At 33.9% G+C, this 24,991-nt stretch overlaps 4 protein-coding genes across 6 annotated transcripts; 3 read left to right on the top strand and 1 right to left on the bottom strand.

Annotated features, from left to right (window-relative positions):
- The first annotated feature begins 824 nt into the window (after positions 1 to 824).
- On the top strand, positions 825 to 2,980 carry LOC102615567 (plasmodesmata-located protein 8). 2 transcript variants are annotated; one of them, XM_006490820.4, is made up of 3 exons: positions 825 to 1,763; positions 2,418 to 2,525; positions 2,615 to 2,980. In XM_006490820.4, the coding sequence occupies exons 1-3, from the start codon at positions 1,016 to 1,018 to the stop codon at positions 2,620 to 2,622; spliced, it is 864 nt and encodes a 287-aa protein (XP_006490883.1). In that variant the 5' UTR covers positions 825 to 1,015; the 3' UTR covers positions 2,623 to 2,980. The 2 variants fall into 2 exon arrangements, with proteins under 2 accessions (XP_006490883.1, XP_006490882.1); XM_006490819.3 differs by having other exon boundaries at positions 828 to 1,763; positions 2,415 to 2,525.
- A 604-nt stretch (positions 2,981 to 3,584) lies between these two features.
- PECS-2.1 (pectinesterase) lies at positions 3,585 to 6,108 on the bottom strand. Its single transcript, NM_001288846.1, is given in 2 exon segments — positions 3,585 to 4,468; positions 5,240 to 6,108. Coding segments are annotated over 2 exon segments (1,533 nt in total). The 5' UTR covers positions 6,084 to 6,108; the 3' UTR covers positions 3,585 to 3,779.
- An 11,067-nt stretch (positions 6,109 to 17,175) lies between these two features.
- LOC102616355 (probable pectinesterase/pectinesterase inhibitor 36) lies at positions 17,176 to 18,487 on the top strand. Its single transcript, XM_052437907.1, is given in 3 exon segments — positions 17,176 to 17,457; positions 17,563 to 17,962; positions 17,964 to 18,487. Coding segments are annotated over 3 exon segments (849 nt in total). The 5' UTR covers positions 17,176 to 17,273; the 3' UTR covers positions 18,229 to 18,487.
- Positions 18,488 to 18,644: 157 nt separating this feature from the next.
- LOC102616645 (methionine aminopeptidase 1A) lies at positions 18,645 to 24,690 on the top strand. Of its 2 annotated transcripts, XM_006490822.4 has the most exons (16): positions 18,645 to 18,855; positions 18,951 to 19,001; positions 19,202 to 19,375; positions 19,671 to 19,746; positions 19,945 to 19,992; positions 20,099 to 20,143; positions 20,374 to 20,473; positions 21,519 to 21,570; positions 21,656 to 21,697; positions 21,882 to 21,943; positions 22,030 to 22,128; positions 22,246 to 22,319; positions 22,420 to 22,489; positions 22,650 to 22,715; positions 23,840 to 23,928; positions 24,243 to 24,690. In XM_006490822.4, exons 1-16 carry the CDS (start codon positions 18,782 to 18,784, stop codon positions 24,318 to 24,320), a joined length of 1,200 nt encoding a protein of 399 aa, XP_006490885.2. In that variant the 5' UTR covers positions 18,645 to 18,781; the 3' UTR covers positions 24,321 to 24,690. The 2 variants fall into 2 exon arrangements, with proteins under 2 accessions (XP_006490885.2, XP_024948349.2); XM_025092581.2 differs by lacking the exons at positions 23,840 to 23,928; positions 24,243 to 24,690 and having other exon boundaries at positions 22,420 to 22,568; positions 22,650 to 22,698.
- The last annotated feature ends 301 nt before the right edge of the window (positions 24,691 to 24,991 follow it).

Raw genomic sequence — 24,991 nt, 5'->3', positions numbered from 1 at the left:
CATTAGCTCCCTTAATTTTTTTTTTTCAGTTATTATTAGAAGGGAGGGCATAGGGGTAAGTAAAATCCAATATAATTGTATAGTCCTTATCTCTTTCAATATTTAAATTCGGTGGTCAATTGAAAAAATTGACGTGAAATTTATTCAATCAACCCTTGAAAAGTATTAACATCCTAAAGTTTTAATAACGTAGTAAATAAATTAATAAAAATGAAAATATTATAAGATTTAAGATTGGAGACAAACTTAAATGCGCTTGTGCACTGTTTAATAATATTTTGATGCAAATATTTTTTTTAAATAACCAACCACGGTAAAAAAAGAAAAACATATTTGAAACACATGACTTGTATAAATTGAATAGTCTTATTGAGACTATTGCGTATAAATTTTTCTCCTAAAGTTGATTCTGACGACAATTATAAAAGCATTTAGAATAACCTACAAGGTAAATAGATGCTTTAACATTAAAGAATTAGATCCATAAGAAATTAATCGTATCTTAAACCGTATAGTTGAAATGATGTATTGGAATATTTCATTTTACTGGCCATAATTAGATGGTATATTCTGATACTTGTCACAAGACACTCATGATAAATTATATATTCTGATACTTGTCACAAGACACTCATGATAAATTATAAATTTTAATGCTATTTGCATTAAAGTTGTACATAAAATTGAACAAAATAAACAGAATAACGGGGCTTGTAAAAATAAAGTGAATAAATTTATATTTTAATGAAATGTTTCTTAATTTTTAGTGATTTTGTACCTCTTTTTTTTTGGCGTGTATATAGCACTACTCTTTTAAAATAGAAGATTTAGGTATCAGCATTCAACAATAAACAACAATGTAAACCCATTAAGAGCTTTCCAATTCTTAATAGCATAAGAATTGAGGATAAGAATATAACCCGAAAAGCAACCACTATCTCATATTCTCACTAGCTCTCTCAACATCAGAAAACAAAAACAAAAGAAAACAGATCCAATTCAGAAAAAAACAAGAATGTCGAAGAGAAGTCTTCAATCACACTCCACCCACAAAGCCATAGTAGCTCTGAGACTCTCTTCACTCTTCGTTTTTCTCATAGTTTATTATCCAAGCTTTGGGAGAGCTCATATCTTCATATACGCAGGCTGTTCACAGGAGAAGTACGTACCCAACTCACCATTTGAAGGAAACCGCAACTCTTTCTTAGCATCAGTCGTCAGCTCATCTTCTCAAGCCGCTTACAACAGCTTCGCAATGGGAAATGGAACCTCAACGCCGCCAGAAGCGACCGTATACGGCTTGTATCAATGCAGGGGAGATTTAAAAACCACTGACTGCTCGAGATGCATTGAAAGTGCTGTGAACCAAATAAGTTTGGTATGTCCGTACACTTACGGGGCTTCTCTGCAACTAGAAGGGTGTTACGTTAGATACGAGCATATTGATTTCTTGGGAAAGCTTGACACGAGTATTTGGTATAAGAAGTGTAGCAAAAGTGTGAACAATGATGTTGAGTTCTTCAAGCGAAGAGACGATGTTCTTGCTGACTTGCAAACGGCTGTTAGTTTCAAAGTCAGTAGCTCTGGCTTCGTTGAGGGTTTTGCACAGTGCTTAGGTGACTTGACTCCAGCTGACTGCACTACTTGCCTTGCTGAAGCTATTGCAAAGTTGAAGAATTTATGCGGCTCAGCTCCCGCGGCTGATGTGTTCTTGGCACAGTGCTATGCTCGTTACTGGGCTTCCGGCTACTACGATTTGACAGGTGCAATTCGCTATTTCCTTCAATTAATTTCTTCATACATCTACATTAGTTACGTATGGTTTTAGTATAGGGGTTGCATTAACTAATTAGGCTTTGTGGCACAAAGATCATAAAGCTTACAATATTCTATCAAGCTAAAACAAATTTGACCACTAAATGTGGTTCCTTTTTTTGTGAAAGAGGGAGACCATTCGAAAAATTTCCAAGGAAATGGTCAATAAGTATTCTTTTTTAAAAGTAAAGCATTAAGGCGCATCTGCACTTTAGTTGCTTTCTTACAGGCACCACCGTTCTGATCCTCTTTGTTATTGTTTTTTGGTTTGTTATTAATGTTACCCACCTTTCATTTAGTTAATTAGAGTACTTTTTTTTTTTAAATTTTCCCACACTTCAAGAAAGCAATTTAGGACCCACTTCCATTCAAATAATAAGTGCAATGATAATATAGAAACTAGTTCTTTCTCTGAATTATTCTCCAAATTAGGCTTGAATATTTAGAGTAATTAAATTGAAAACGATGAAAGAGAGAGCTTTACTAAACATAAGGATGTGGCAGTGGCAGCCTTGGTACACGTCTCTTGTCAATCCATACCAAATAGAATACAACGCTAATTCCCATTACTTTTTTGCTTTTGCTTTTGATGCTTTCAGTAGATTCTTCTCACGATGACCAAGTGGGAAAAACAGTCGCCATTATCGTCGGTGTGGTAGCTGGTCTAGCCATTCTCATTGTTTTCCTCTCAATTTGCCGAAGAGCAATGGGTAAGTGGAGATTCAATCCCCATCGAGCTATATAAAGTTTTTCATATATCATCATACTGATGATTAACATGATGAAATTTTACATGCAGAAAGATAGAGATTGACTGACAGGTCATTGAAATGAAGGGTGGGCCAGTGGTAGAGTCATGGTCGATTATGGTAGTTTTGTAGCACCTCTACTTTTGTCCGATTAAATGAATACATTGTTAGTTTTGTACTAAAGAGAAGGCAGAGTTGTTGTTATTTGTAATCCTCCTCATGGAATAAAGTAAAGCAGAACTCCCATGTCCAAAGTCCAAACCAAAATGGCTGCCGATTGATTCCCCTTCATGCTCTACACGTCACCCTAATTTTTTTTATTATTTTATTTTTAAATTAGCTTTTCCCGACAATAGGATTGACGAGTTCGAGAACATCACGTTGACATTCTTAAATAATTTCATGCTATTGCTCAATTATTTATTATTTTAGTATTTTTTTTTAAAGATACCAATTCTGCAATTATTTGTTCAGGAATAGGATTACCGTATCATTGGGGCTCCCTGATCCCAGTTTCCAATAATGGGTTCTTAATGGGCCTCCATCTGAGATTAGCAAGAATATACATATACATACATACATACATACATACATACATATATATATATATATATATATGTATGTATGTTTAAAATTATTTGATGAATCTTTTATCCCGTATACGCTTCTGTGGTGCCATACACAATTGAAATAAATTGCTTGACATTAGCAAGGAGGGTCTGGGTCAGTGCCCGTTTGGATTTTAAATTATTTATCTCTTTCAAGTCTAAATTATTTATTTATTTTGGAATATATTGACCAAGGATACTTAACTAGAAGTGATTGTATAAGAACAAAATCTTGATCAGTTAGATTTACTAAAACAAGAGATGGATAAACCACAGGAGATTATTAAAGAATTAAACATGCTTTTATTTTTCTTTTTAAATCCGTCAAAGATTTATCTTGGCAAGCAAACCTATGTCTGATGTTGACTCCCTAATAAACCCAACTGTGAGCAAATAAGGTTGAATCAGATTATTTAAGAACGGAAAGCAATAACACCCTTTATTCGAGAAATTACATTTACGTACAACTTCACAAAGAATAACAACTGACAATGCCAAGATGGTAGTTCCTTTTAACTACCTTATTATTATTATTTTTCCTCCTAATTACCTCAACAAGTTGGTATTAATTTCATGTGCAATAAAATATAAACAAAGAATGATCAACCTAGAGACCGGAGGTGAAGGGGACGTTGGTGGCCGGCAACCAAGAATTTCCAGCAATAAAGTTGCCTACGGTGAACTGGCTAACCTGGGACGGACTGGTAAGAACGTGATAGCCACGCCACTTGACTCTGTTAGCAGTTGAAGAACCCGGGCCAGTGTTCATATACTCAGCATAATACAGAGTATTCAAAGCAAAATCACCACTCCATTCCATCCATCCAGCGGGGTTTATCAAGCTGTCAAGGAAGGTCTTGATATAAACGGTTCGCGAGTACTGCTTCCAGGGCCTCCCAAGGAACGTCTTAACGGAGCTTTGAACAGGCTTCAAGTCGGAAGCAGCAGTGACCCTACAGTTGTGAATAATGATTCCAGTGCTCTGGTTAGGGTCGGTTCTGCCTTGTGCGGTGAGAGTGTTGGTCCTGTTGGGGGGTTTGCGCGCAAATATGTTGCAGTTTTGTAACACAACCGCAGCGTTACCAAATATGAAATCCACTGTCCCATAAATGTCACACTCTCTGTAGAATTGACGCTGTGAATGAACGTAGAGGGTGTCCTGGTATCCTTCAAAGCTGCATCTGTAGAAAACTGAGAGATCCGACCCGGAACGCAGTGCCACCGCCTGGTGATTGTTTGGACCCGCAGTGTTGCGGATTGTTATGTCACGAGCAATGAAGTTATCTCCAACAACAGCTGTCAAATGAAATTCCTCATGTAATTATTTTAGTTTAAAGTAACTGCTGCATTTCATTCAAACTTACACCATCTCCATGGGGCTCTTATCAAATTCCAGATTTTGCATAAGTTAAAATGGTTTTGACTTAATGGCTGAGTCTTGAAATAACCTTTGATTTTGCGTAAAATCATATTATTGTTATTTATTGTCAACGAAATTAAGTTTAAAAAAATAATAGCAACAATCATAATAATCGACCTTGCCCCAAGACTTGATACAATTTTTAATTGGATAATTGATGTACTTACTTGCTTTTAAAGCAAACTATACCTAAGCAAATTGATCGCCATTTCTCTGAAACTATAATGCATGGTCCCAGTGTGATAGACATATTCAATTAGGTAACATGCAAAATTAAACACGTCTACTTCGTGATCAGTTTTTGACTTATCAAAATCTATGTACATCTCAATTACTATAACTTTTACTTAGCATCTCTTTTTCCCCCCTCTTTTTTAAAGCTCTTCATTTTGATGTGTCCCTGTTTTTAGTACGTTTACAATAATAATGTTTCGTAATAAATAAAACAATGTTGGATGGAGTCCATGCATTCATCTGAACTGGACTAGGTCAGGCAATTATAGCGCTTCCGTTTACTATATATGTTCTTTAATTGATTTTATTAGCCCAAAGTTGTTATTTTTTGTTTTGACCAATCAAAATGAATATATGGAATTAATATGGTTAAAACGTCGTTAGCAGGTAATGAAGAGATTGATAAAACTCACCAACAGTAGCTGATTTGAAGGTTGTAGCGCCACCTCCAACACTTTTGCTCCCAGTGATAATAGTCTTGCCAATCCCATCTCCCACGAACATAATATTCTTCAACTTCACTTCAATGTTCTCATTATATGTTCCTGCCTTGATATAAATCACATACCTGCTGCCACCTGCCCGCGATGCCGCCGCTACTGCCTCCTGTATCGTTTTAACATTCCCGGAACCATCCTGGGCCACCACAATATTTGCTCGTGGCGTCGTCTGCAACAGCTTTCGGTCACCGGGCTTGACCCACGTTGGGAAGCCATCTTTGTAACTAGGCTCATTATATGGCACCTTGTTGAGGGACAGAGTGTTACTGATCAACTTTGTTACATTATTTGACAATAAAGGTAACACATATTCGGGAACCCCAAGATCCTCTAAGCTGGCTCGGCACGTCTCTAAGTTTGTAAGAGCCGTGCTAAGCCATGTTTGTTTGTCAACTTTGGTGCATCCAGGGCTAGAGTTGGAGGTTTGGTTGAGCTTAAGAACTGTTAGTTCATAAAGCTCGCGGCAATCTTCCCATGCAGCCTTTTCACGCTCGTTTCGGCACTTTGAGCCAAGGGTATACGTGCGTGATTGGGCCGTCGTGGCACGTTCTAGTGCAAGCTGTAATGAAATTTTGTAAAAGTCAGTGTCTTGTTTGATGGAAGTGACATCAGTTTTTTGTGTCAAAAAATACTCGCATGGTTGAGGGTTTGGCGTTTTGCCACACCACGATTTTACTTCTTCTGGGCTGTACCCAAAAGAGGTATGAGAGAGAGAAAAGAGCACAAGTGAAACTGTTATAAGAATTCGAAGAGCCATTTGAGATAATAATGGATCGAAAAGCTTGCTATGGACTTCGGGAATTGTTGTGTGAAGAATGAGTGGTAAGCTCATCCCCTTTTATAGGGAACAAAAAACAATGGGGGCCTACTGGTGGAGATGTAATTAATCATTGGACGGCACGACGACGTCTCGTACTTTTCTTTTTGTTTTTTGCATGTATTGACTTGAGATAAGAACTACAGAGGAAGCTAGCTGTTGATCAGGGCGGGGGACGCGTTGTTGACATGTTCATGGGTCATGCAACGTTTGTATGCATGAATAAAGAATCCATTCGTAATTCGATTGTGACCCGCACTAACAGTTTGATTAGCATAATAAAATTATATGGGATCAATAATTACCATAATTAATAATCGGTCTCAAACGATATGCTTTTTTTGCTCATTCTTTACCCAAAATTGTTGGATGCAAGAAAGGAAATTTAAACCATACAACAAAACTAATTAATGAAACCTACAGCAAGATACCAATTGCCAGATCAATTTCAAGATTATTTCCTTTCTGATAGAATAATATCATATTTTAGCAGCTAGCATATGAGGTAAAAAAAAAATTATTTCCTTTGTTATTGCTAAGTTTGGGAAGATGCTTCTTTAGTTCCTACAGTTTGAATTAATTATATAATTAATTTCTCTTTGCTTTTGTAGCTGTTAGATCTAATTTGTCAAGAGTAAAATAATTTTTTTTTGGGTCTAATATAGCATAAAAAGCAAATAAACGTGATGGGCATCTAGTGAAAACTACATAATAATTAAGTAAATTTTAACCAAAATAAATATGCAGCAAGGACCTATACCACTTGATAATTAGCTCAAAGTGCATGGACGTCTAAAGAGGCATTTAAGCGCCAAGTTTAGGAGAATGTAATCTTTTGCCTTTATTACTTTCCCACATTGTGTATACATTATGTCCCCGAAATTCAATCGTTATCTCTTCTTTTGGAATTAATTAATTAATAGAAATAAGAACATTAATTCAATTCTTAATGGAAGGTATAAATAATAATTAACTCGAGTTTCCCAATAATTCTTAAATATTGTCAAGCGTGACGCACGTACCCAATTATTTAACCTTCATTACTAAAATACCAGTCTCTCTTTTTTTGTTTAATTTATTTTGGTAAACATTTTCATCATAAGTCTTTGTTTTTTAACTCCCAAACTCTCACATACATAATTAATTTATTTTTCACTCAATAAATTTCTTAACCTTCTTTTAGTCATAATAACTTTTATTTGAAATTCCTCAAATACCCTTACAACCAATTATTATTATTATCTATTAATACCGCAACTTTCAATGATCGAGCTGAGGGTCATTCTACAACTCTATATTTGACTGCCAACTGGTTGCGTATAAAATAAAATAATTAAGTTGGTAGATTTTTATTTGGGGAAACTTCTTATCGCGTGCATGCTTCATAACCTTTTGACACAAACCGTTACTAGCTTTCCGAAATCAGATGTCACATAGATTATAAACAGAAGAAGTTTGCAAGTAGCTTAGGGGTCATATTGCAAAATTTGTTAAGTTAGCTATACGACATAAATCGAGCTTATTCTGTGGCAAATTTAATTAAACAATTTGTAATTATATAAACTGGTGATTAACGGCTTAACCAGTGAAGTACCTACATATAATAGACATTCTTATCCAATCAAAATGTTGACTATGTATGCAACTGGGATCCCTTGAGATGTGAAGGGAATAATTATGTTTATATTTTGGTGGGTGGTTAAACTAATAATTTTTTTTTGTTCCAAGCCCCACCTGCCCTAATTCCTTGTTAATTATTTTCTTATATTATTGTCTCGTTCAACAAGTTGAAAGTGGTATACATATCAAATGGTTTCTGAAACTTAATGGTCCGTTGAAAATTTCTGTCATGAGTCATGAATCACCTCTTAAAATTAAAAGGTTTACACCAAATTGGTCTTGCTTTTTACTGTTTTGTGGAAACGATTTGATATTCAAAAACTAGGGTCAAGGAAATTACGTATGTGAGAATATTATGATGGCATGGGAGAAGCTAATAAATTCCACACCTAACGAGTTTGATTTTAAAAACTATAAGTTGAAATAAATTTGCCAACCAAAAAAAAAAAATTGTCGTACAAGAAATTGTGTTTAATTAATGCAAACGCCAATTTGTTCATAATTTAACAACCAGGCTGAAATATTTTGTTCACTCGTTTAATTGGCACATTATTTATATAACGACCGAGAGATATATATATATATATATAGAATTTGCCCATGTTTATTTTATTGAGGATAGGAATGATTAGTTGATGAGAAATGAAATAAATCTTTTAACTAGGATATAATTAGGCGTTGTATTTCAAGTTACAACGCGAAATTAGAAAAAAAAATTTGGGTCAATCTGATGCGGGATCGAGCAGGGCCGCTAACATTCCAGGGAATATATATACACATGCGCATATACATGAGAATGCGAATATTAGTTCGGTGGGCATTAACAAATTTTGCCAAGGTAAGCAATGAAAATGAAGTCGTACGTGCTTAATTTAAAGTGCATGTCTGGTACAAAAAGTGGTGGCTGACATGACTTTTGCCGGTTTCTCAAAGTATATGCATGCATCGTAATTCGTATCGAAATAATTAGAATTCGTTAGCAACTCTATATCGAATGGTTGGTCCATAGACTACTTTTCTTCCAAGAGTTTTGAGTTTACTTTATGTATTAGTGAAACTGATTTTCTTTTTTTTAAAAAAAAAAAAACTTAAAAATAAATTCAAATCATGCTCCGAGTTTTAAATAAATATTCATTTTCTGCAACCATCACGAACTCAAAATTTTATTACATTCGTTTTCTTTTTTTTTTAATTATTTTTCTTATTTTAATTTGTAGTATTTATTATGCGATTAAAGTTATAAATATTCTGCACAATTATGTAATCCTTAATCTCATAATTAAATTATCAGTGTCGTTAATTGAGGGAATTTGCAACATCAGCATCGTGGCATCATCGCTCATCATATCATTATCAAATCTAATTTTGTTTTTTGATCATCATTTAAAATACGGTAGCGCCCATGGGACCAAAGCGGTAGATTGGTAGATGGCCGTCATTTAATTGGCTGATTTTTGACTCACAAGTTTTGAGCACGTATGTTGTTTCTGAATCCTGATGAAGTTTGCTCCTTCACGTATGTGAATATTCACCCTCTCTAGAAAATTTGAATAATTGTCAAGTGCACGGATTCTTACTCATTAATTCAGCCATCGTTTTCGTGAAAGCTACAAGTTAACGATTTTTATTTTTATTTTTGATAAGTACAAGTTAACGAAAATAAGCTTTATCAATTCATACCGTCAAGCGTTGATGATATATAAAATAAAATAAAATAAAAACACTGTAATGACTAATGAGGTCAGTCCAATACTTTATTCCTTTACGTTTTCTAAAGTCAGACTTTTTGAGCTTACTTTCAAGGAATAAATTACGTGCACATATAACGGTAGTCCATTAATCGGATTGATTAAATCCATTGACACTGTTTGTAAGTAAGAGTTTTATGTCTACAATTTATTGTGTAGATTCTATCTTCAACGATTAGACGTTTCAACAAAAGAACTCAATTACTAATAGGTCTTTGGTCCAGTGGGAGAGTCCTTACACTTATAATATTGAGTGCAATGGTTCGATCCTCTATAAAAGTATTTATAGGGATTATTTACAATCTTTCCTCAATTATCAAATAATTGAGTGGAGCCAGTCTATCCTTCACGAAGTGTGAGTAGAACGATAATTGAGTGGAGCCAGTCTATCCTTCACGAAGTGTGAGTAGAGTGAACAGCTCTCGAATATTTGAGAGGGTTTAAAGAATTTGGACAGCGTTTTAGAGGAGTACATACCACGACGAAAGTTTAAAGAATTTGGACAGCGCTTTAGAGGAGTACATACCACGACGAAGGTCTCAATTGTAGAATTTGTTTGTAAATATTAATTGTAATAATATATGATGTAATATAAAAAAAACAAAACAAAAGAACTCAATTAATGCTAGTTGGTTTATGAAATTGTCAATCAAAATCACATTTTAAATCAGATTTGTTTTTCGTGCTCATTCTTCACTTGTTAGCCTTAGCCACCCACCGACGCTCTTAAGTTCCCTGGCCGTCGCCTTATTTGCTTTCTGTGCCATGCATACTTTTCTTTCCTTTCAGAATAACACAGTGCAGCGGACATTCTTTCTGATAATATCAATGTGACCTGGCGGTGGGTTCTTCTTATTTATTTATTTATAAAAAGAAAGTATTTTCAACTAAGAATAACCCAAAATCACCTTGAAATATATTTATTTGCTGTCATTCATTTTTATTCATTGTCATTTCTATTAATGGTCTATTTATGTCATTTTTATAGTTTTTCATTTTTCATTTTTAATGACTTATCAAAACGGTTCGTATCGTGATTTAATAAAATAAATGGGAAAATGTTATATTAAGTTTGAAAAATAATGCCCATACCACTAAAAGATTAACAAAAGAAAAATTGTAATAACAAGGGAATATGAATGAAAATTAATGTATTTTACTTAATAGTAAAGGTGTAAATATTAAATAATAATAGAGTTGGTTATTGTCAACCCTCCAAATAGCTCTTGAAACTCTTTTTTTTTTAAAATTAATTCCATTAAAATATTTAAAATAAGGTGGGACTGTTTAAACTTGTTAAAATATTCTCCATACTCACTTTTTCAATGTATATTTTATTACAAAAGAATATCCCTAGCTAATTTAAATTACTTTTATAACCAAGCGTTATAACTTTTTAGCATGATTTCTCTCTCTAACGTTATTTTTTCTTCACAATTGTTTCTTTTCTCTTCTCTCTCTCTTTGCAATTGTTTGCAAAGTTATGTTCATATTGGTTCTTATAGTTTTCTAACTTCTCTTGGCATCAAATCTCTTTCAACGTTCCTCTTCCCTCATATTTTTATTATGTGCAGGGGCAAAAGCTGAAAACTTTGGCTACAGAGCCGAAGTGAATTAGGTATATGTCGTTTAGATATATTGTTTAATTTTCTAATATAATTTAGGGAATATCATATATATTTAAAATAAAAATTAAAATGTTTACAGGGGTCATAGCCCACTTTAGTCTCAATTAAGATCCGCCCCTGATTACGTGTATATCTCTCAATGAACTTTGTTTTCCATCACACATTATTTCAATTTAGAAAAACATTATGGGCAAAGATCAGAAAGATCACAAACTTACTTTTATCTACGCATCGGTAGTAAAATAAACAAAATACTTACTATTAGAACAAAATTATTTCTCTTGAAGTTGTCATTCAAAATAACTCAAATTTAAGTTAATTTTGTGGGAGATATTTTTTTTCCTAATCTATCTTAGGTTTCTAGCTTTTCATGATAGAATTTCTTAAGAGTTCATTTTAAGCAAAAGACAAAAGATAGGAAAAAAAAGAGCAAGCTACTAGAAAAGATTTGATTACAAAACCATGATAAAGACTTAATAGAAAGTAGAGAGAGAAACTGACTTATAAAACTTAAGATGTTAAGGGTATATTTGGTACATATGTATGAGTTAGTAAATAAATTATTGTGATGGGTTTGAGTTTATGGATTTATTAAATATTAAGGTGGGTGCAAATTAGAGATAGCAAAATTTAGATCTGCATACAAGTACATCCGGGTTTAGATTCGTATTGATAATTTGGCATCTAGATCCGCAAAAAAACCTGCAGATCCAGATGGTAGTAATGCTCATGTAGATTACTGGATGGATTTTCCTAATATCAGGATCTGCATAATACTAAATTCAAATATAAAAAATTTAAAAATTTATTTACCTAATAAAATTAAATCAAATCTAATCATAATTCAACAATCAACAATTTAACATCTAGAATAATATACAACAACATCACAAATACATAAATAAAAATACCACAACATAAATTAAACATCAAGAATAACATAAGTTTAAATCTAACACCACATTTACACAAGCAAAAATACCACAAATCCATATAGATTCTAAGCTTCCAACAGGTCATGCCATTATATCATCAATCATCAGGATCATCCACTCCTTAAGCGTTCATAATTTGGTTTACAATCCGTTTAAAGAACTCACAATCTAACCGTGAAAACATAAAAAATAATCATTAAAGTGCTTTGTTTGTGCAAAATTATAAGAATATTGTTAAATGAAATAAATGATTAGGTTTTATTTTTTATTTTTTTTCATTTAAGTTATATATATATATATATTATTGAATTTTAATTTGATAAATAATTTTTTTTAATATGGATTCAAATATCCTATTTTTCAGATATACTTGCATTCGAACCTATATAGATCTTAATTAATAGCATCCGGATTTGCATTTTTAACATGCGGATTCGAATTTTTTCGGACCCAAATAATTCGATTCTTTACAAATATAGGTCGAACCTGAATTTTTTTAATCATCCCTCATTCAAATAACCCCATCTTACAAATAATATAAAAGCCTTTTAAACTATTCCTATAAACCCCACTCTTCAAAAAAAATTATTATTATTAAACCCCATTTCAACGGATTTGTTTTGTTTCCTGTTTTCACAGCACCATTTTTTTATTTTTTTTTTTGGACTCAATGGAGCCTCAAATCATTCCTCATCCAAAATTTTTATTTTGTTTTGAGCACTATTGGCATAATTCAATGTAGTGGCAGCCAGATGCATGGCTTGTGGATTATTGGAATTGGATCGTTTTTAACGTGGCAGCGATGATGGTGTCTTGGCTTGGGTGTGGTCTGCTTGAATGTCGTCGGCTTGATAGGGAACGTGCATATAATTAACATTCTTGACATTATTCTGTTAACGTTGAATCAGCAACGTTTTGATGTAAATGATTATTTTTCTGTAATATTATTGGAAATTCGAACAACGCAATTGCAAATCCTAATGGTAACAATGTAAAAATAAGGAAAAATTAAATTTAACGCTGAGAGAAGTAACGTACGGTATATATGAATATTTTTTGTGTGCAATTTTTTTTTTCTTTTTTAAACGAGGAGCATGTGGACACTGGGACAGTCAGCTCTTGTACTATTCAATTGAGATACACTAGATCAGTGGCTTACTCTCACGAAATATGAGAGTCGACTCTCATGAGTTTTTGATCATTTGTATTGCAGTTATGGTTATCTGGAAAGAAAAACAATCGAATTACAATACCTCATCGAATTCTTATTACCAACAATCAAAATTGAAATGTAGCAAAACTTTTTTATGTACCTTTTTTATACAAGTTTTGACCATACACACTAAATCTCTCATAAATTACATTAATTGACAAAATTAATAAAACACCAACAGTTTAGATTTGGTTTTCTAACCATCTTTTTTAATTTATCTTAACTAGCTGATTATTTAGTGGAGCATTCATGTCTTTGTCCCTCAGGAATTGGATAGATAATTTATTTTTTAAATAAAAAGTGTGATATATTTTCACATTCTAAATTTAGAAAGGTGAATGCATAAAATCTCCTTTTGAAACTAAGCTATACTTCAAAATAAAATATCAAGAAAATTAGTGAGACGAAATTTATAAAATAACGTTCGGAATTTTAACATTTCATGTTTAATATGGATTTTAATTGTGATATATCACTCATGTGTTAGATGATAAATTTCATAACTCGTAAAAATTATTCATTATTTAATAAATTGATGAAAATCCTAACATTCTTCAAATTTATAAACATCAATGCATATATAAAAAATAATTATGGCAACGAGCAACTACCTGTTCTATTATCAGCTTCAATCAAGATATTTTAATCTGAAAATATTAAAAAATTAAGAACCTTGAATACACATAATTATCCCCAATAATGACTATAAACTCTTGTCTAATAATTAATTAAATAGTCTTCGTTCTCTTCTTATAGGAAGTGTCTCCAATCGAGCAAATGAACGAGTTTGAAGAATTTTTTATTTGTTTTTTCCCGTATAAAGATGACTCCAAAGTCACTACGTGATGGCCCAAAAGCAATGACACATAGCTACAAAATTCCATGTGTTTGCCTCTTCAACTTATAAGCTGGCTTTATATTAACGATATTATCAGCTTCAATCAAGATATTTTAATATGAAAATATTAAAAAATTAAGAACCTTGAATACACATAATTATCCCCAATAATGACTATAAACTCTTGTCTAATAATTAATTAAATAGTCTTTGTTCTCTTCTTATAGGAAGTGTCTCCAATCGAGCAAATGAACGAGTTTGAAGAATTTTTTATTTGTTTTTTCCCGTATAAAGATGACTCCAAAGTCACTACGTGATGGCCCAAAAGCAATGACACATAGCTACAAAATTCCACGTGTTTGCCTCTTCAACTTATAAGCTGGCTTTATATTAACGACCAAAAACTCCAAGTCAGTAATTATCTTGATCAATGTCCTCATTCATCACCACCAAAATGTCCATTTCTCTCCCCACCTTTCTCCACCTCCTACTCCTGGCCATGGCTCTCACCACCACCTCTTGCACCGACGAGCTGGCCGCGGTTCAATCGGCCCGAGCTGCGGCGTTGCAGGCTAGGAACTGGGCTCGGGCTTCCATTGCACCAAATGGATTAGAGTTAGAGAGCCAAAACTTAGGATAATTATGATCATCACACTGATGAGGCAATAAGTGAATGTGCTCGACTCTATGATGAGTAGGGATGGTAAAACCCCGGGCCGGGTCTGGGTATTGCAATAACCGGACCCTGCTTGGATGCAACTGGTCCGGGTCTGGGTCTAGGCCGAGTTTTAATTCGGGTACCCGAATTTTATATTTTTTAATATTATATGTGTATATATTTTTTTATTTTTTGGTAATTTTATAAGTTTTAAATTTATTTCAATAAAATTTGACATGAAAATATAAATTTTAAGTGTTTAAAACTTTATATATGTATAATAAATGAGTCAAATAAATATAAATATTTAAAATAATATATGTTTTATAATTTTTTTAATAAAATCCGGGTTCCGGGTTTATCAAGTGATGCCCAAGACCGACCCGGCTTCATACCGGTCAACGCCTGGGGACGGTCCGGGTCCGGACCGGACAAGTATTTTTGCCACCCCTAATAATGAGAGTGAGTCAAGGCTCGCAAGCTTGCTCCACCTTGCTAGCGATAATTACACTACTGATGATGCTCGTACGTGGCTGAGTAGCTCGCTCGCTTGCCGCAGGACTTGTTTGGAAGGCTTGGAAGAGAAGGGGCGTGCTCAGACCCATGCAAGGGCTCACAATTTGACTGTGTTGCTTGGTGAAGCTTTGAACTTGCATGCGAGGGGTAGGGGTTTTAGAAAGGGTAAGAAGCTATAATGCTTTAGAAGCGAAATTTTTAGGATCCAATTAAATTTATTACCCTTATACACACGCACGCGCGCGCGTGTGTATATATAATGAGTATGAAAAAAATCTTATGGGGTCATTAATATATATATAGGATCCCTCTAAGTTACATGCATGTACCTTACAACCCTCTCACATGAATAGTATTCATACACTATTCATGTGAGAGGGTTGTAAGGTACATGTATGTAACTTAGCATTACCCATATATATAACTTAACAGCATTAATTTGTAACAAGATGACTTGAAGTTGATTGACCCGAGTTTTGATTTGAAATAATTGTATGAAAGTGGTCAAATTCTAGAAGGTTTTATTTTACTTGGTTTAAAAAATGAGTAGTACTTTTATTTTTTGTTATAAGACTTACAATATTACTAAAATTGTAATCTTACAATGACAAATGTTTTTGTCACACCTCTTAATGTGTCAATATAAGCACGGGCACATAAGCGGTTGTTTATTATACGAACTTATTTAAAATTTATTGTTAACTTATTTTTTATTTTTAAATATTTATATCGAAATACAAAAAACAATCTTTCGTAATTTTTATCTGAACGATAAATATTATATTTTAAAAATATCTCTGTAAAATATATTTATTTCTTAAACTATAAAATTTAATAAATTTTTTTTATTTTGATTTGCAATGACATAAATATCGAATAACTATGATTAAGATATTTTTTATTTATAAAAACAAACAATATGCCGTTTATATTCAGATATTAAAAAAAATAAACATATCATTCAAATATTCATATTCAGACTCATTTAGACATCAAAAAATTTCAAACTCATTAAGATTTCAGACAAAAAAAAAGCTGTATAATAAAATTTTTCGTGTAATGTAATGTTACATGGAGAATGTTGTACGCTATGCTTTTTGATATGTAACCTTATGATTTAAACTTTAACTGAATATGTAATATAATTAGTGTTATCAGAGAGAATTGTCTTTTAATTTTAGAAAAAATCGATAATACTGTGATTAAAATTATGGCATCATTGTCGTGACAAATTAGTAAGTAAAAAGTAAAATAAGTAAATTAATATAAAACTATTAATTATTAAAACAATGAACATGATTTCTACATAATTTTAGTAAAAAAAAAAAGATTATTCACTTACTTTAATTAAACCAAAAAAATTATTTGAAAACAGAGAAATTCGACCAAAATAAGTTTTATTGAATTGTTTTAAGCAGAAATTTTATACATTATGGGACATCTATAATTTTTTTTTTTACATTTTCCTTCATAGTATTTTTTTATAAGTTTTATGTCCTATTTCCAAAATTTATGTTTTATTTTGTCGCTGATGTTGATTTACTATTTTTATGTTATATTTGTAAATTTTTATTTTGTTTATTAGCAATATAATAATTTACCACTCTTATTTTAATTTACTTTTTTTACTTTTCATTACAAGTCTTATTTTATTTACTTAATTGATGTTTTATTTTATAATTAATGTTGATTACTAATTTTATATTATATTTGTAAGTTTTATTTTATTAACTAGTTATACTTCAATTTACCACTCTTATATATTAATGTATTTATTTTATCTTTCCTTTGCAAGTCTTGTACTTCATTTATATAATTTATATTTCCATTCCACGCTTAATGTTTCATTCCACGCTTAAATATATATACCGTGTATATTATTAGTTGCTGGATTTTGTTAGGACTACCTCGTAGATATAGACCAAGACCAAGACCAAGATACAATCAAAATATTAATGGAGGAATATTAAGATCATGGTGCCCGGCAACGGCCAAGGCAGACTTGGTAGTGGCACAGGACGGTTCAGCTGGCACTCACAGAACAATCAACGAAGCATGAACAACACAATGTTTGTTGGCGACGGCATTGACAGAACCATCGTTACCGGTCACCGCAACGTCCCTGATGGTTCCACCACCTCAAGCCCAGCCACATTTGGTAGGAAATTTAATTTAATTAATTACCTATTCAATTATTCAATTATGATTATATATACATATATATAGAGAAAGGGATTAAATTGAATTTGGGGTGCGCGCGCAGGCGTGTCGGGGGATGGTTTTTGGGCTAGGGACATGACATTTGAGAACACGGCAGGTCCCCAGAAACACGAAGCAGTGGCACTACGAGTGAGCTCAGATCTCTCAATGTTCTACCGATGCAGCTTCAAAGATTACCAAGATACTCTCTTCACGCTCTCCCTGCGACAATTTTATCGCGATTGTCAAATATATGGCACGATCGATTTCATAGTCGGTGACGCCGCAGCAGTTTTTCAAAACTTTGACATATTTGTAAGGAGACCAATGCATGACCAATCCAACATGGTGACCGCTCAAGGAAGAGACAATCCGAATGAAAATACAGGAATCTCGATCGAAGGATCGCGAATTAGGCCCGCCGCGGATCTTGCTGCTGTTAAAAGTTCCTTCAAGAGTTACTTGGACTGTGATCTTGAAGACGGATCTTGACGGGATTATCCATCCCGAAGGCTGGATCGAATGGGATGGAAACTTTGCTCTATCAACTTTGTATTACGCGGAGTACTTGAATGCTGGCCTTGGTGCTTCTACTGCTAATAGAGTCAAGTGGCCTGGATTTCATGTACTTAACAATCCCCAGCAAGCTGCTCCTTTTACTGTGACTGGGTTTATTCAAGGGGACTCTTGGATTCCGGCCACTGGTGTCCCGTTTTGGCTTGGGATTTAAGAGCCTGTCGACTATTTCTATCATGTGTATTGATATTTTTATGTTATCATAGTGTGCTTCTATAGTTGCGTGTTGCTAGTGAATCCACTAATATACCCTCCCAAGTAAACTCATTCTAAAATCACACAATCATAATTTATAAATTAATTATGTGACGATCCAATTAAAAAATCTAAATTAATAAAGTCTTGAGGGTTTAAGTCTCCACATATTTGGACCTTATTAAATTACATTACACATTAACATTAACCTACAAAATCAAATGTTGTTTAGTTGTCAAACTTAAAATGAAAATTGAAATGGCATTCTTGCAAATTTCCCGATAGTAGAATGGTAAAAATAGTGAGGTACGTGCTGACGTAAAAAAAATATTTTAGTAAAGTTGGAATTATGCATAAATAATTTGTTCCGCCGTGTCTCTCTTTCTCTGCAACCCTAGCCCGTCTCTCTCTCTTTCCATCGACTCCTCTTTAGAATAAAAGTATCTAGTTCTGAAAAAAAAAAAAGAAGGAATAAAAGTATCCAGAAAGGGAAAGGGAGAGTTCACGATTCGATGGCCGGTGGATCAGATGCTGCGGAGACTACGAGCTTATCGTGTGTTCGATGTGGCAAGCCAGCTCATCTTCAGTATGTATTTCCATTTTGCTCTCAATTCATTTAGTTTTCGAAAATTACCTGTATTAATTGAATTCTTTGATTATGATTTAATGTGTTATTTGTAGGTGCCCAAAATGCATGGAGCTAAAGCTTCCGCGTGAAGGCGCTGCTTTCTGGTTTGTACCTTGTAGTCCTTTCCTGCTTTGACTATATGCTACGTTTGTGTTAGTAAAAATTAAAATGTGAGGATTAGAAGTATTGTTCATGATTTTGAATCGAACATGTGGAATCCGATTTGCATTTTCTATTTTTAGTTGAAATTTACAAATTGTATTCTGCGCTTTGATATTAATGACGCTATTGTATTTCTTATCAGTTCTCAGGACTGCTTTAAAGCTTCTTGGACCTCTCACAAATCTGTTCATTTGAAGGCAAAGCTGTCTGCGCCAGGAACTGGAGAAAATTCATCTTTGGTTAGTGAAGGTTGGCGTTATTGTATCAAGAAAGGACAGGCTCGAACTCCAAAACTTCCCCATTTTGACTGGACTGGGTATTTCTCAATGGTTTATCTTCCAAGTGCATTTTCTAACTTAATCTTTTAAGATAAAAAAGATGTGAGCTGTTGATGTTCGATGTAATCATCTTGCTGCTTTTTAATTATTTTCGATGAATAATTTAGAGTTTTCTGTTATGATTCACATTGTCAGTTGGCCAGGATGTTTTGAGTGGGGGTCACTTTTTTTTTTTAAAAAAAATATTCTAGCAATTCGCAAAAGATCTATGAACTATATACTCTGGTTTTCAATAAAATTGTGAAGCCATAATTGTTTGCTTCTTGTATACAGAACACTGAGGCCATACCCCATATCTAGCAAGCTTACTGTACCTGCTTACATTGAACTACCTGATTGGGCATTGGATGTGAGTTCTTTGAATCATTTCTATTAAAATCCCAAGCAAATCCTTTTTGTGATTTAATGGAGCATGGTGTGCAGAATCTGGCATTTGCTCTTTGCTTTGATTGTCGTGTTAGAGAGTCGAAGAACTTTATTTTTTCTTCACCCTTTGTGGTGTCTAGTATCACTGATGCAATTTTGCATTTATTTTTTTAACTCTTAGGGAACACCCAAAGTTGAGCCCAATAGTGATCTGCAGCATGTTGTTGAGGTACAATTTTGCTTGAAAATATTCCTAGTATTTTGTTATGAATTATCTTGATTTTATTCACTGTGCCTACCTTCTATTTGCCTAATTTTGATGTATTTTGGTGAAGATCAAAACTCCAGATCAAATTGAGAGAATGCGAGAAACATGTCGAGTAAGTTTATTATGTAATCTCAAACATACCCATTATGTGATCTCAAACATATCCATCCATGTTTAAATAAGTAGGGAATGGGTTTTATAAATTCTCATTTTAGTTTCTTTAGATGTTTCTGATGAACTATACAAAGTGTCAACAAGATATGGAAGCACACTGATACTACTCTGCACTCTTACTCTTGTTTATGGTTATAAATCTTTAATTTAAACAATCTCAACTGTCAGATTGCAAGAGAGGTTTTGGATGCGGCTGCTCGGATGATTCGTCCTGGTGTTACAACTGATGAAATTGATCGAGTGGTTCATGAGGCAACTATTACTGCTGGTTCGGATCTTTCTAATGCTGTTATAGTAACTTATGTTTTAATATCTGTGTGATGCTTTATGTGGTGAATATCACTGTGCAATCATTTTATTGCCAGTATTGCTTACAAAAGGTCCGGCCCAAGGGTGGGTCTTGTGGATTGGGCCCTCACTACTGACTACTCGTTGGAGTAGTAATATCATTAGGATAGAAATCTTTTAGTGGATTAAAGTTAATCATGATGCATACGGTACAAAAGGTATGCATGATGAGTCCCCGGCCTTGCAATTGAGTTCATGGGTTTGTGGTCTACTCTATCTCTACCGATGCCAAATTGAAATAGATGTGGTGACTTTGAGTCAGGGGTGGACCCAGCTAGGGCCAAGGAGGGGTTTCAGCCCTGTCTGGGCCATTATTTTTCCTTTTTAGTATACCCCAAGCTCCTTTTGAAGAGTTCTACTTTGTGGCTTTGGAGACCTTGGTTCAAATCTCTATAGCCAAACAATTTATTTTGTTAAGATGTTCATGCAGATTTCCTTAAATTTATTATTGTACTTTTTAAATTTAAAAAGAAAAAAGTAAAATTTGAATATTTATGCAGATCTCCTTCAATTTATTATTATTGTTTTTTAAATTTTAAAAGAAAAGAATGTCTGAGTTAAGTGAACAGTTAAAAAAATCAAGTCCTCCAAATTGAATTGAATTTTTTGAACCAAAGCGGCCCCCCCCCCCCCCCCCCCCCAAAAAAAAAAAAGAAGGAAAACCCCATACCCCCGGCACACACACCAAACAATCGAACTGGCTCAGTCCGGCACTGCATTGGGTCACACCATAATAATATGTTGTTTAATATTGTTGAAGTTCCTTTTTCTCAACTTGTATGTAGATTTATTGATATCTGCCAATTTGTTGAGCAAGTCTGCTCTACAATCTTTATAATAGAGGTATCTTCTATGTGTGTTTGAATTAAACTTAGTCAAGTTCTTGATTCACTGTAATGTCTATCATTGGCTTATTTGACTGATAATTGTTGTTGCCAAGCATTTATGGATTTACTTTACTGCAGGAGGATACCCCTCTCCTCTCAATTATCATTTCTTCCCAAAGTCTTGCTGCACGTAGGTACTTCTTTCTGTATACTTATCAATTTGCTTGCGGTTCTGGCATATCAATCAATTGAATGTATTTGTCTTTTTGATGCAGGTCAGTTAATGAAGTGATCTGTCATGGGATTCCTGATTCCCGGTAAGTCTTGATATAGCCAGCAGCTAAAAGCTTTGTCCTTTTCCCCTTGAGATTTAATAAAATACTTGCATTGTTTTCATGTATTTCTCGTTTCCTTTTATCATTTACTTTTCAAGTATTCCTTTTAATATTTTACGATGTATGAGAGATCTGCTTAAAACCTAATTTGATCTTATTTCTTCAGGAAATTAGAGGACGGTGATATAGTAAATATTGATGTAACCGTTTACTATAAAGGAGTTCATGGTAAATAGTTCTACATCTGTTTGTGGAGTAAATTCAAGTATTGCCTAGAAGCTTCATGATTGGATAATGGTGATCTCATTATGTAGGTGATTTGAATGAAACATATTTTGTGGGAAATGCTGATGAAGCATCTCGTCAGTTGGTCCAATGTACATACGAGTGCTTGGAGAAAGCAATATCTATAGGTATGCATTGGGATTTGGGAGTTGTATTTCCGTTTGTTGTTTTGGCTATCTTCTGTTTGATGTGGACAGTTTTTGGATCAAAGTTTGATATCTCGATTCCAATATTTTTAATTTCAGTGAAACCTGGGGTGAGATTTCGTGAAATTGGAGAAGTCATTAATCGTCATGCTACAATGTCAGGATTCTCTGTGGTAATGCATAATGTTTGGTTTGCAATTATAATTCACTGCTACTCCACTGAAGATACTAAGCAGTGTTTAGTTGTTTCTTTTTCTTGTTTTGCTAAAACAGGTAAAATCGTATTGTGGTCATGGTATTGGAGAGCTGTTTCATTGTGCGCCTAATATTCCCCATTATTCAAGTTTGTACCATGCTTTCCAACCACATATTTTCTACATACAAAAATCTTTCTATTTCATGGATAATGGTCAACTTCTACGGTAACTGGGTTAAAAGAATTCAAACACCTCTTTATTCTAAGTGATGATCTCATTTGAATACTTTGCCTTGACCCTGAGCAGGAAATAAAGCAGTTGGTGTGATGAAAGTTGGACAGACCTTTACCATTGAACCAATGATTAATGCAGGTACTTCTTTGACTTAATTCATGTTGTTGAATCTAGGAGTGGGCAACTTCGGATTCAGATCAGATTTCGGGGGATTTGGATTGGGAAAAAAATCTATCTGATTCTAATCCGAACTTTAAATCCGATCCGATCCAATTCGAAATAGATCGGTTGGATGAATATTTGGGATAAGCTCAGATTAGATCGGTTTCGATTGAGTTCGGATTTGGGTGAAGATCTTCCCTTTTTTTAACCTAAATCTGCCATCACTTTGTAAATTCACCACCTTTTTCAATGACCCCAAGATCATAACTGATCAATTATACATTTTGTATTGGTCAGGAATATCAGTTATTATTGATCAAAATCAGTTATTATTTAACAAATACACGTTCGGATGACCAATACCAATGCGAAACACAAATATGAATGTCACACTTGTTGTCATGCGCTGGGACTACACCATGACCAAATAACCAAATATGGATTAAGTTATCAAATTTGTATTAAACACAAATCTGTTTTAAGTATAAAATTCAAACACAAATCGTCGGGAGTTGTCATGCGTCAGGAATACCATGGACAAGTCGCGAGGTTGTTGTCGCTGTCAGCTGGTCATCTGGAACCTCGATGGTGTGCGGCATGCAATTGGCCTGCAGGACGTTGATGTCAACTGCCGGCTGGGATCGTTTGGGTTGTGTCTTGACTCTCTTCAGCGTCGTGGGTCTGGAGGATGTCGTGGAGGCTGAACATCAATCAAAAGTGGCTGGGTTTGTTTGGTTTGGGTCGTCGGCGTATGCATCAGGTCATGGCCCGTGGGTGTGGTTTGTGGTTGCGGGTCTGGTGTGGTTTGTTTGTGATCGGCGGCTGGGTTGTCTTTGTGATTTAGGAAATTACAAATTAGGTTTTCTGTTTTCATTTTTTTCTGCTTTTATACTTTGCTTTTCTTTTTCCCCCCAGGCAGTGCAATCTGATCGGATAATTCGGATTGACCTGAATCTGATCTGATTCGATCCAAATCAAATCCAATTGGATTTGAAGCCAAATCTGAATCTGATCCGATGCCCAGCCCCAGTTGAACCTCTCAGACTGTAACAGCTTGTTATTTTTCTCACAACATTTGAAATCTATTCAATTCATCGTAGGGGTTTGGCGTGATCGAATGTGGCCTGATGGTTGGACTGCTGTTACAGCAGATGGCAAACGCAGTGCTCAGTTTGAGCACACACTTTTGGTAAGTGCACATACCTATTATATTTTCGTTCATGTTTTCTATGTAGATTGAAATTGTTGTATAGTGGGGTTGGAGAATGCCATTTTCTGCAGTTTAGTGGGCTAAAAGGAATAGCCCTACCTTTACCTTCGTGGGTGGATTTGGTACTCTATAATCAACTCTGGAGAAAATGATAAAAGTCTAGAATTATGTGGTACCTGCCATGTTTTTATTGGAGAATCATGAGTCTTACGCATGTAAATCCTTGAACTGACAGCAGTCCTGTATCATATGCTTTGGGAAAATGGTAATTTAACAAGGATATTTTCATTCAGGTCACTGAAACCGGTGTTGAAGTTCTTACGGCAAGGCTGCCCTCATCTCCGAAGGTGTATCCTTGGCTAAATGCATAGGTGTTGATTCCACCTCTACATTCTTGCATATTGTAACCTATTGTGCAAGAATTTACCAGGCTTCAGTTAAATGAAGATGCTCAAGTTTGTAATTAATGTGATAATTTTTTATTCCATTTTTGAATCTAGGTTAGAAGTGTGAATGCGAAGTCTAAAATGGATTTTGGTCCCCTACTCACCCTTGCTGTTGAGTTTGTCAAGATTAATTTATTTGTAATGGGGGCACAATGATGTCGAATTTTTCTTTAGGCTTAATTTTAGATAATTTTAGATCCCGTCAAGCCAAACGGTGGCTCTTTTTTTTTCTTTTGAGTTGTGATATTTGATTCCTCATTATATTTCATCAGCAGACTAATCACTTTTATTCTAATATTTATTTCATCCTTATATGAAATGACTTAAAAGGGTAAATAGTTTTTAAATGCATTCACATGATAATTTTTATTAATGTTTAATTTAGTTAATTTATTTTTTTTTTTCTAATTTCTTTGAACTGTTTAAATTATTATCTTTTTTAAAATATTGTATATTTTATTTTTGTAATTATAGAAGAAATTAATTTATAGTGCTCAATAGAGGATGATGAAGAAGTATGTATGTGTGTGATTTTTTTATAGTTATGACAACAATGGATAAAATCTTTAAAAAGAAGGAGAGGGATTATAATGATT

Source organism: Citrus sinensis, chromosome 3 (assembly GCF_022201045.2).
Source record: "Citrus sinensis cultivar Valencia sweet orange chromosome 3, DVS_A1.0, whole genome shotgun sequence".
Classification (NCBI taxonomy): domain Eukaryota; kingdom Viridiplantae; phylum Streptophyta; class Magnoliopsida; order Sapindales; family Rutaceae; genus Citrus; species Citrus sinensis.
This window is presented reverse-complemented; position numbering and strand designations above follow the sequence as displayed.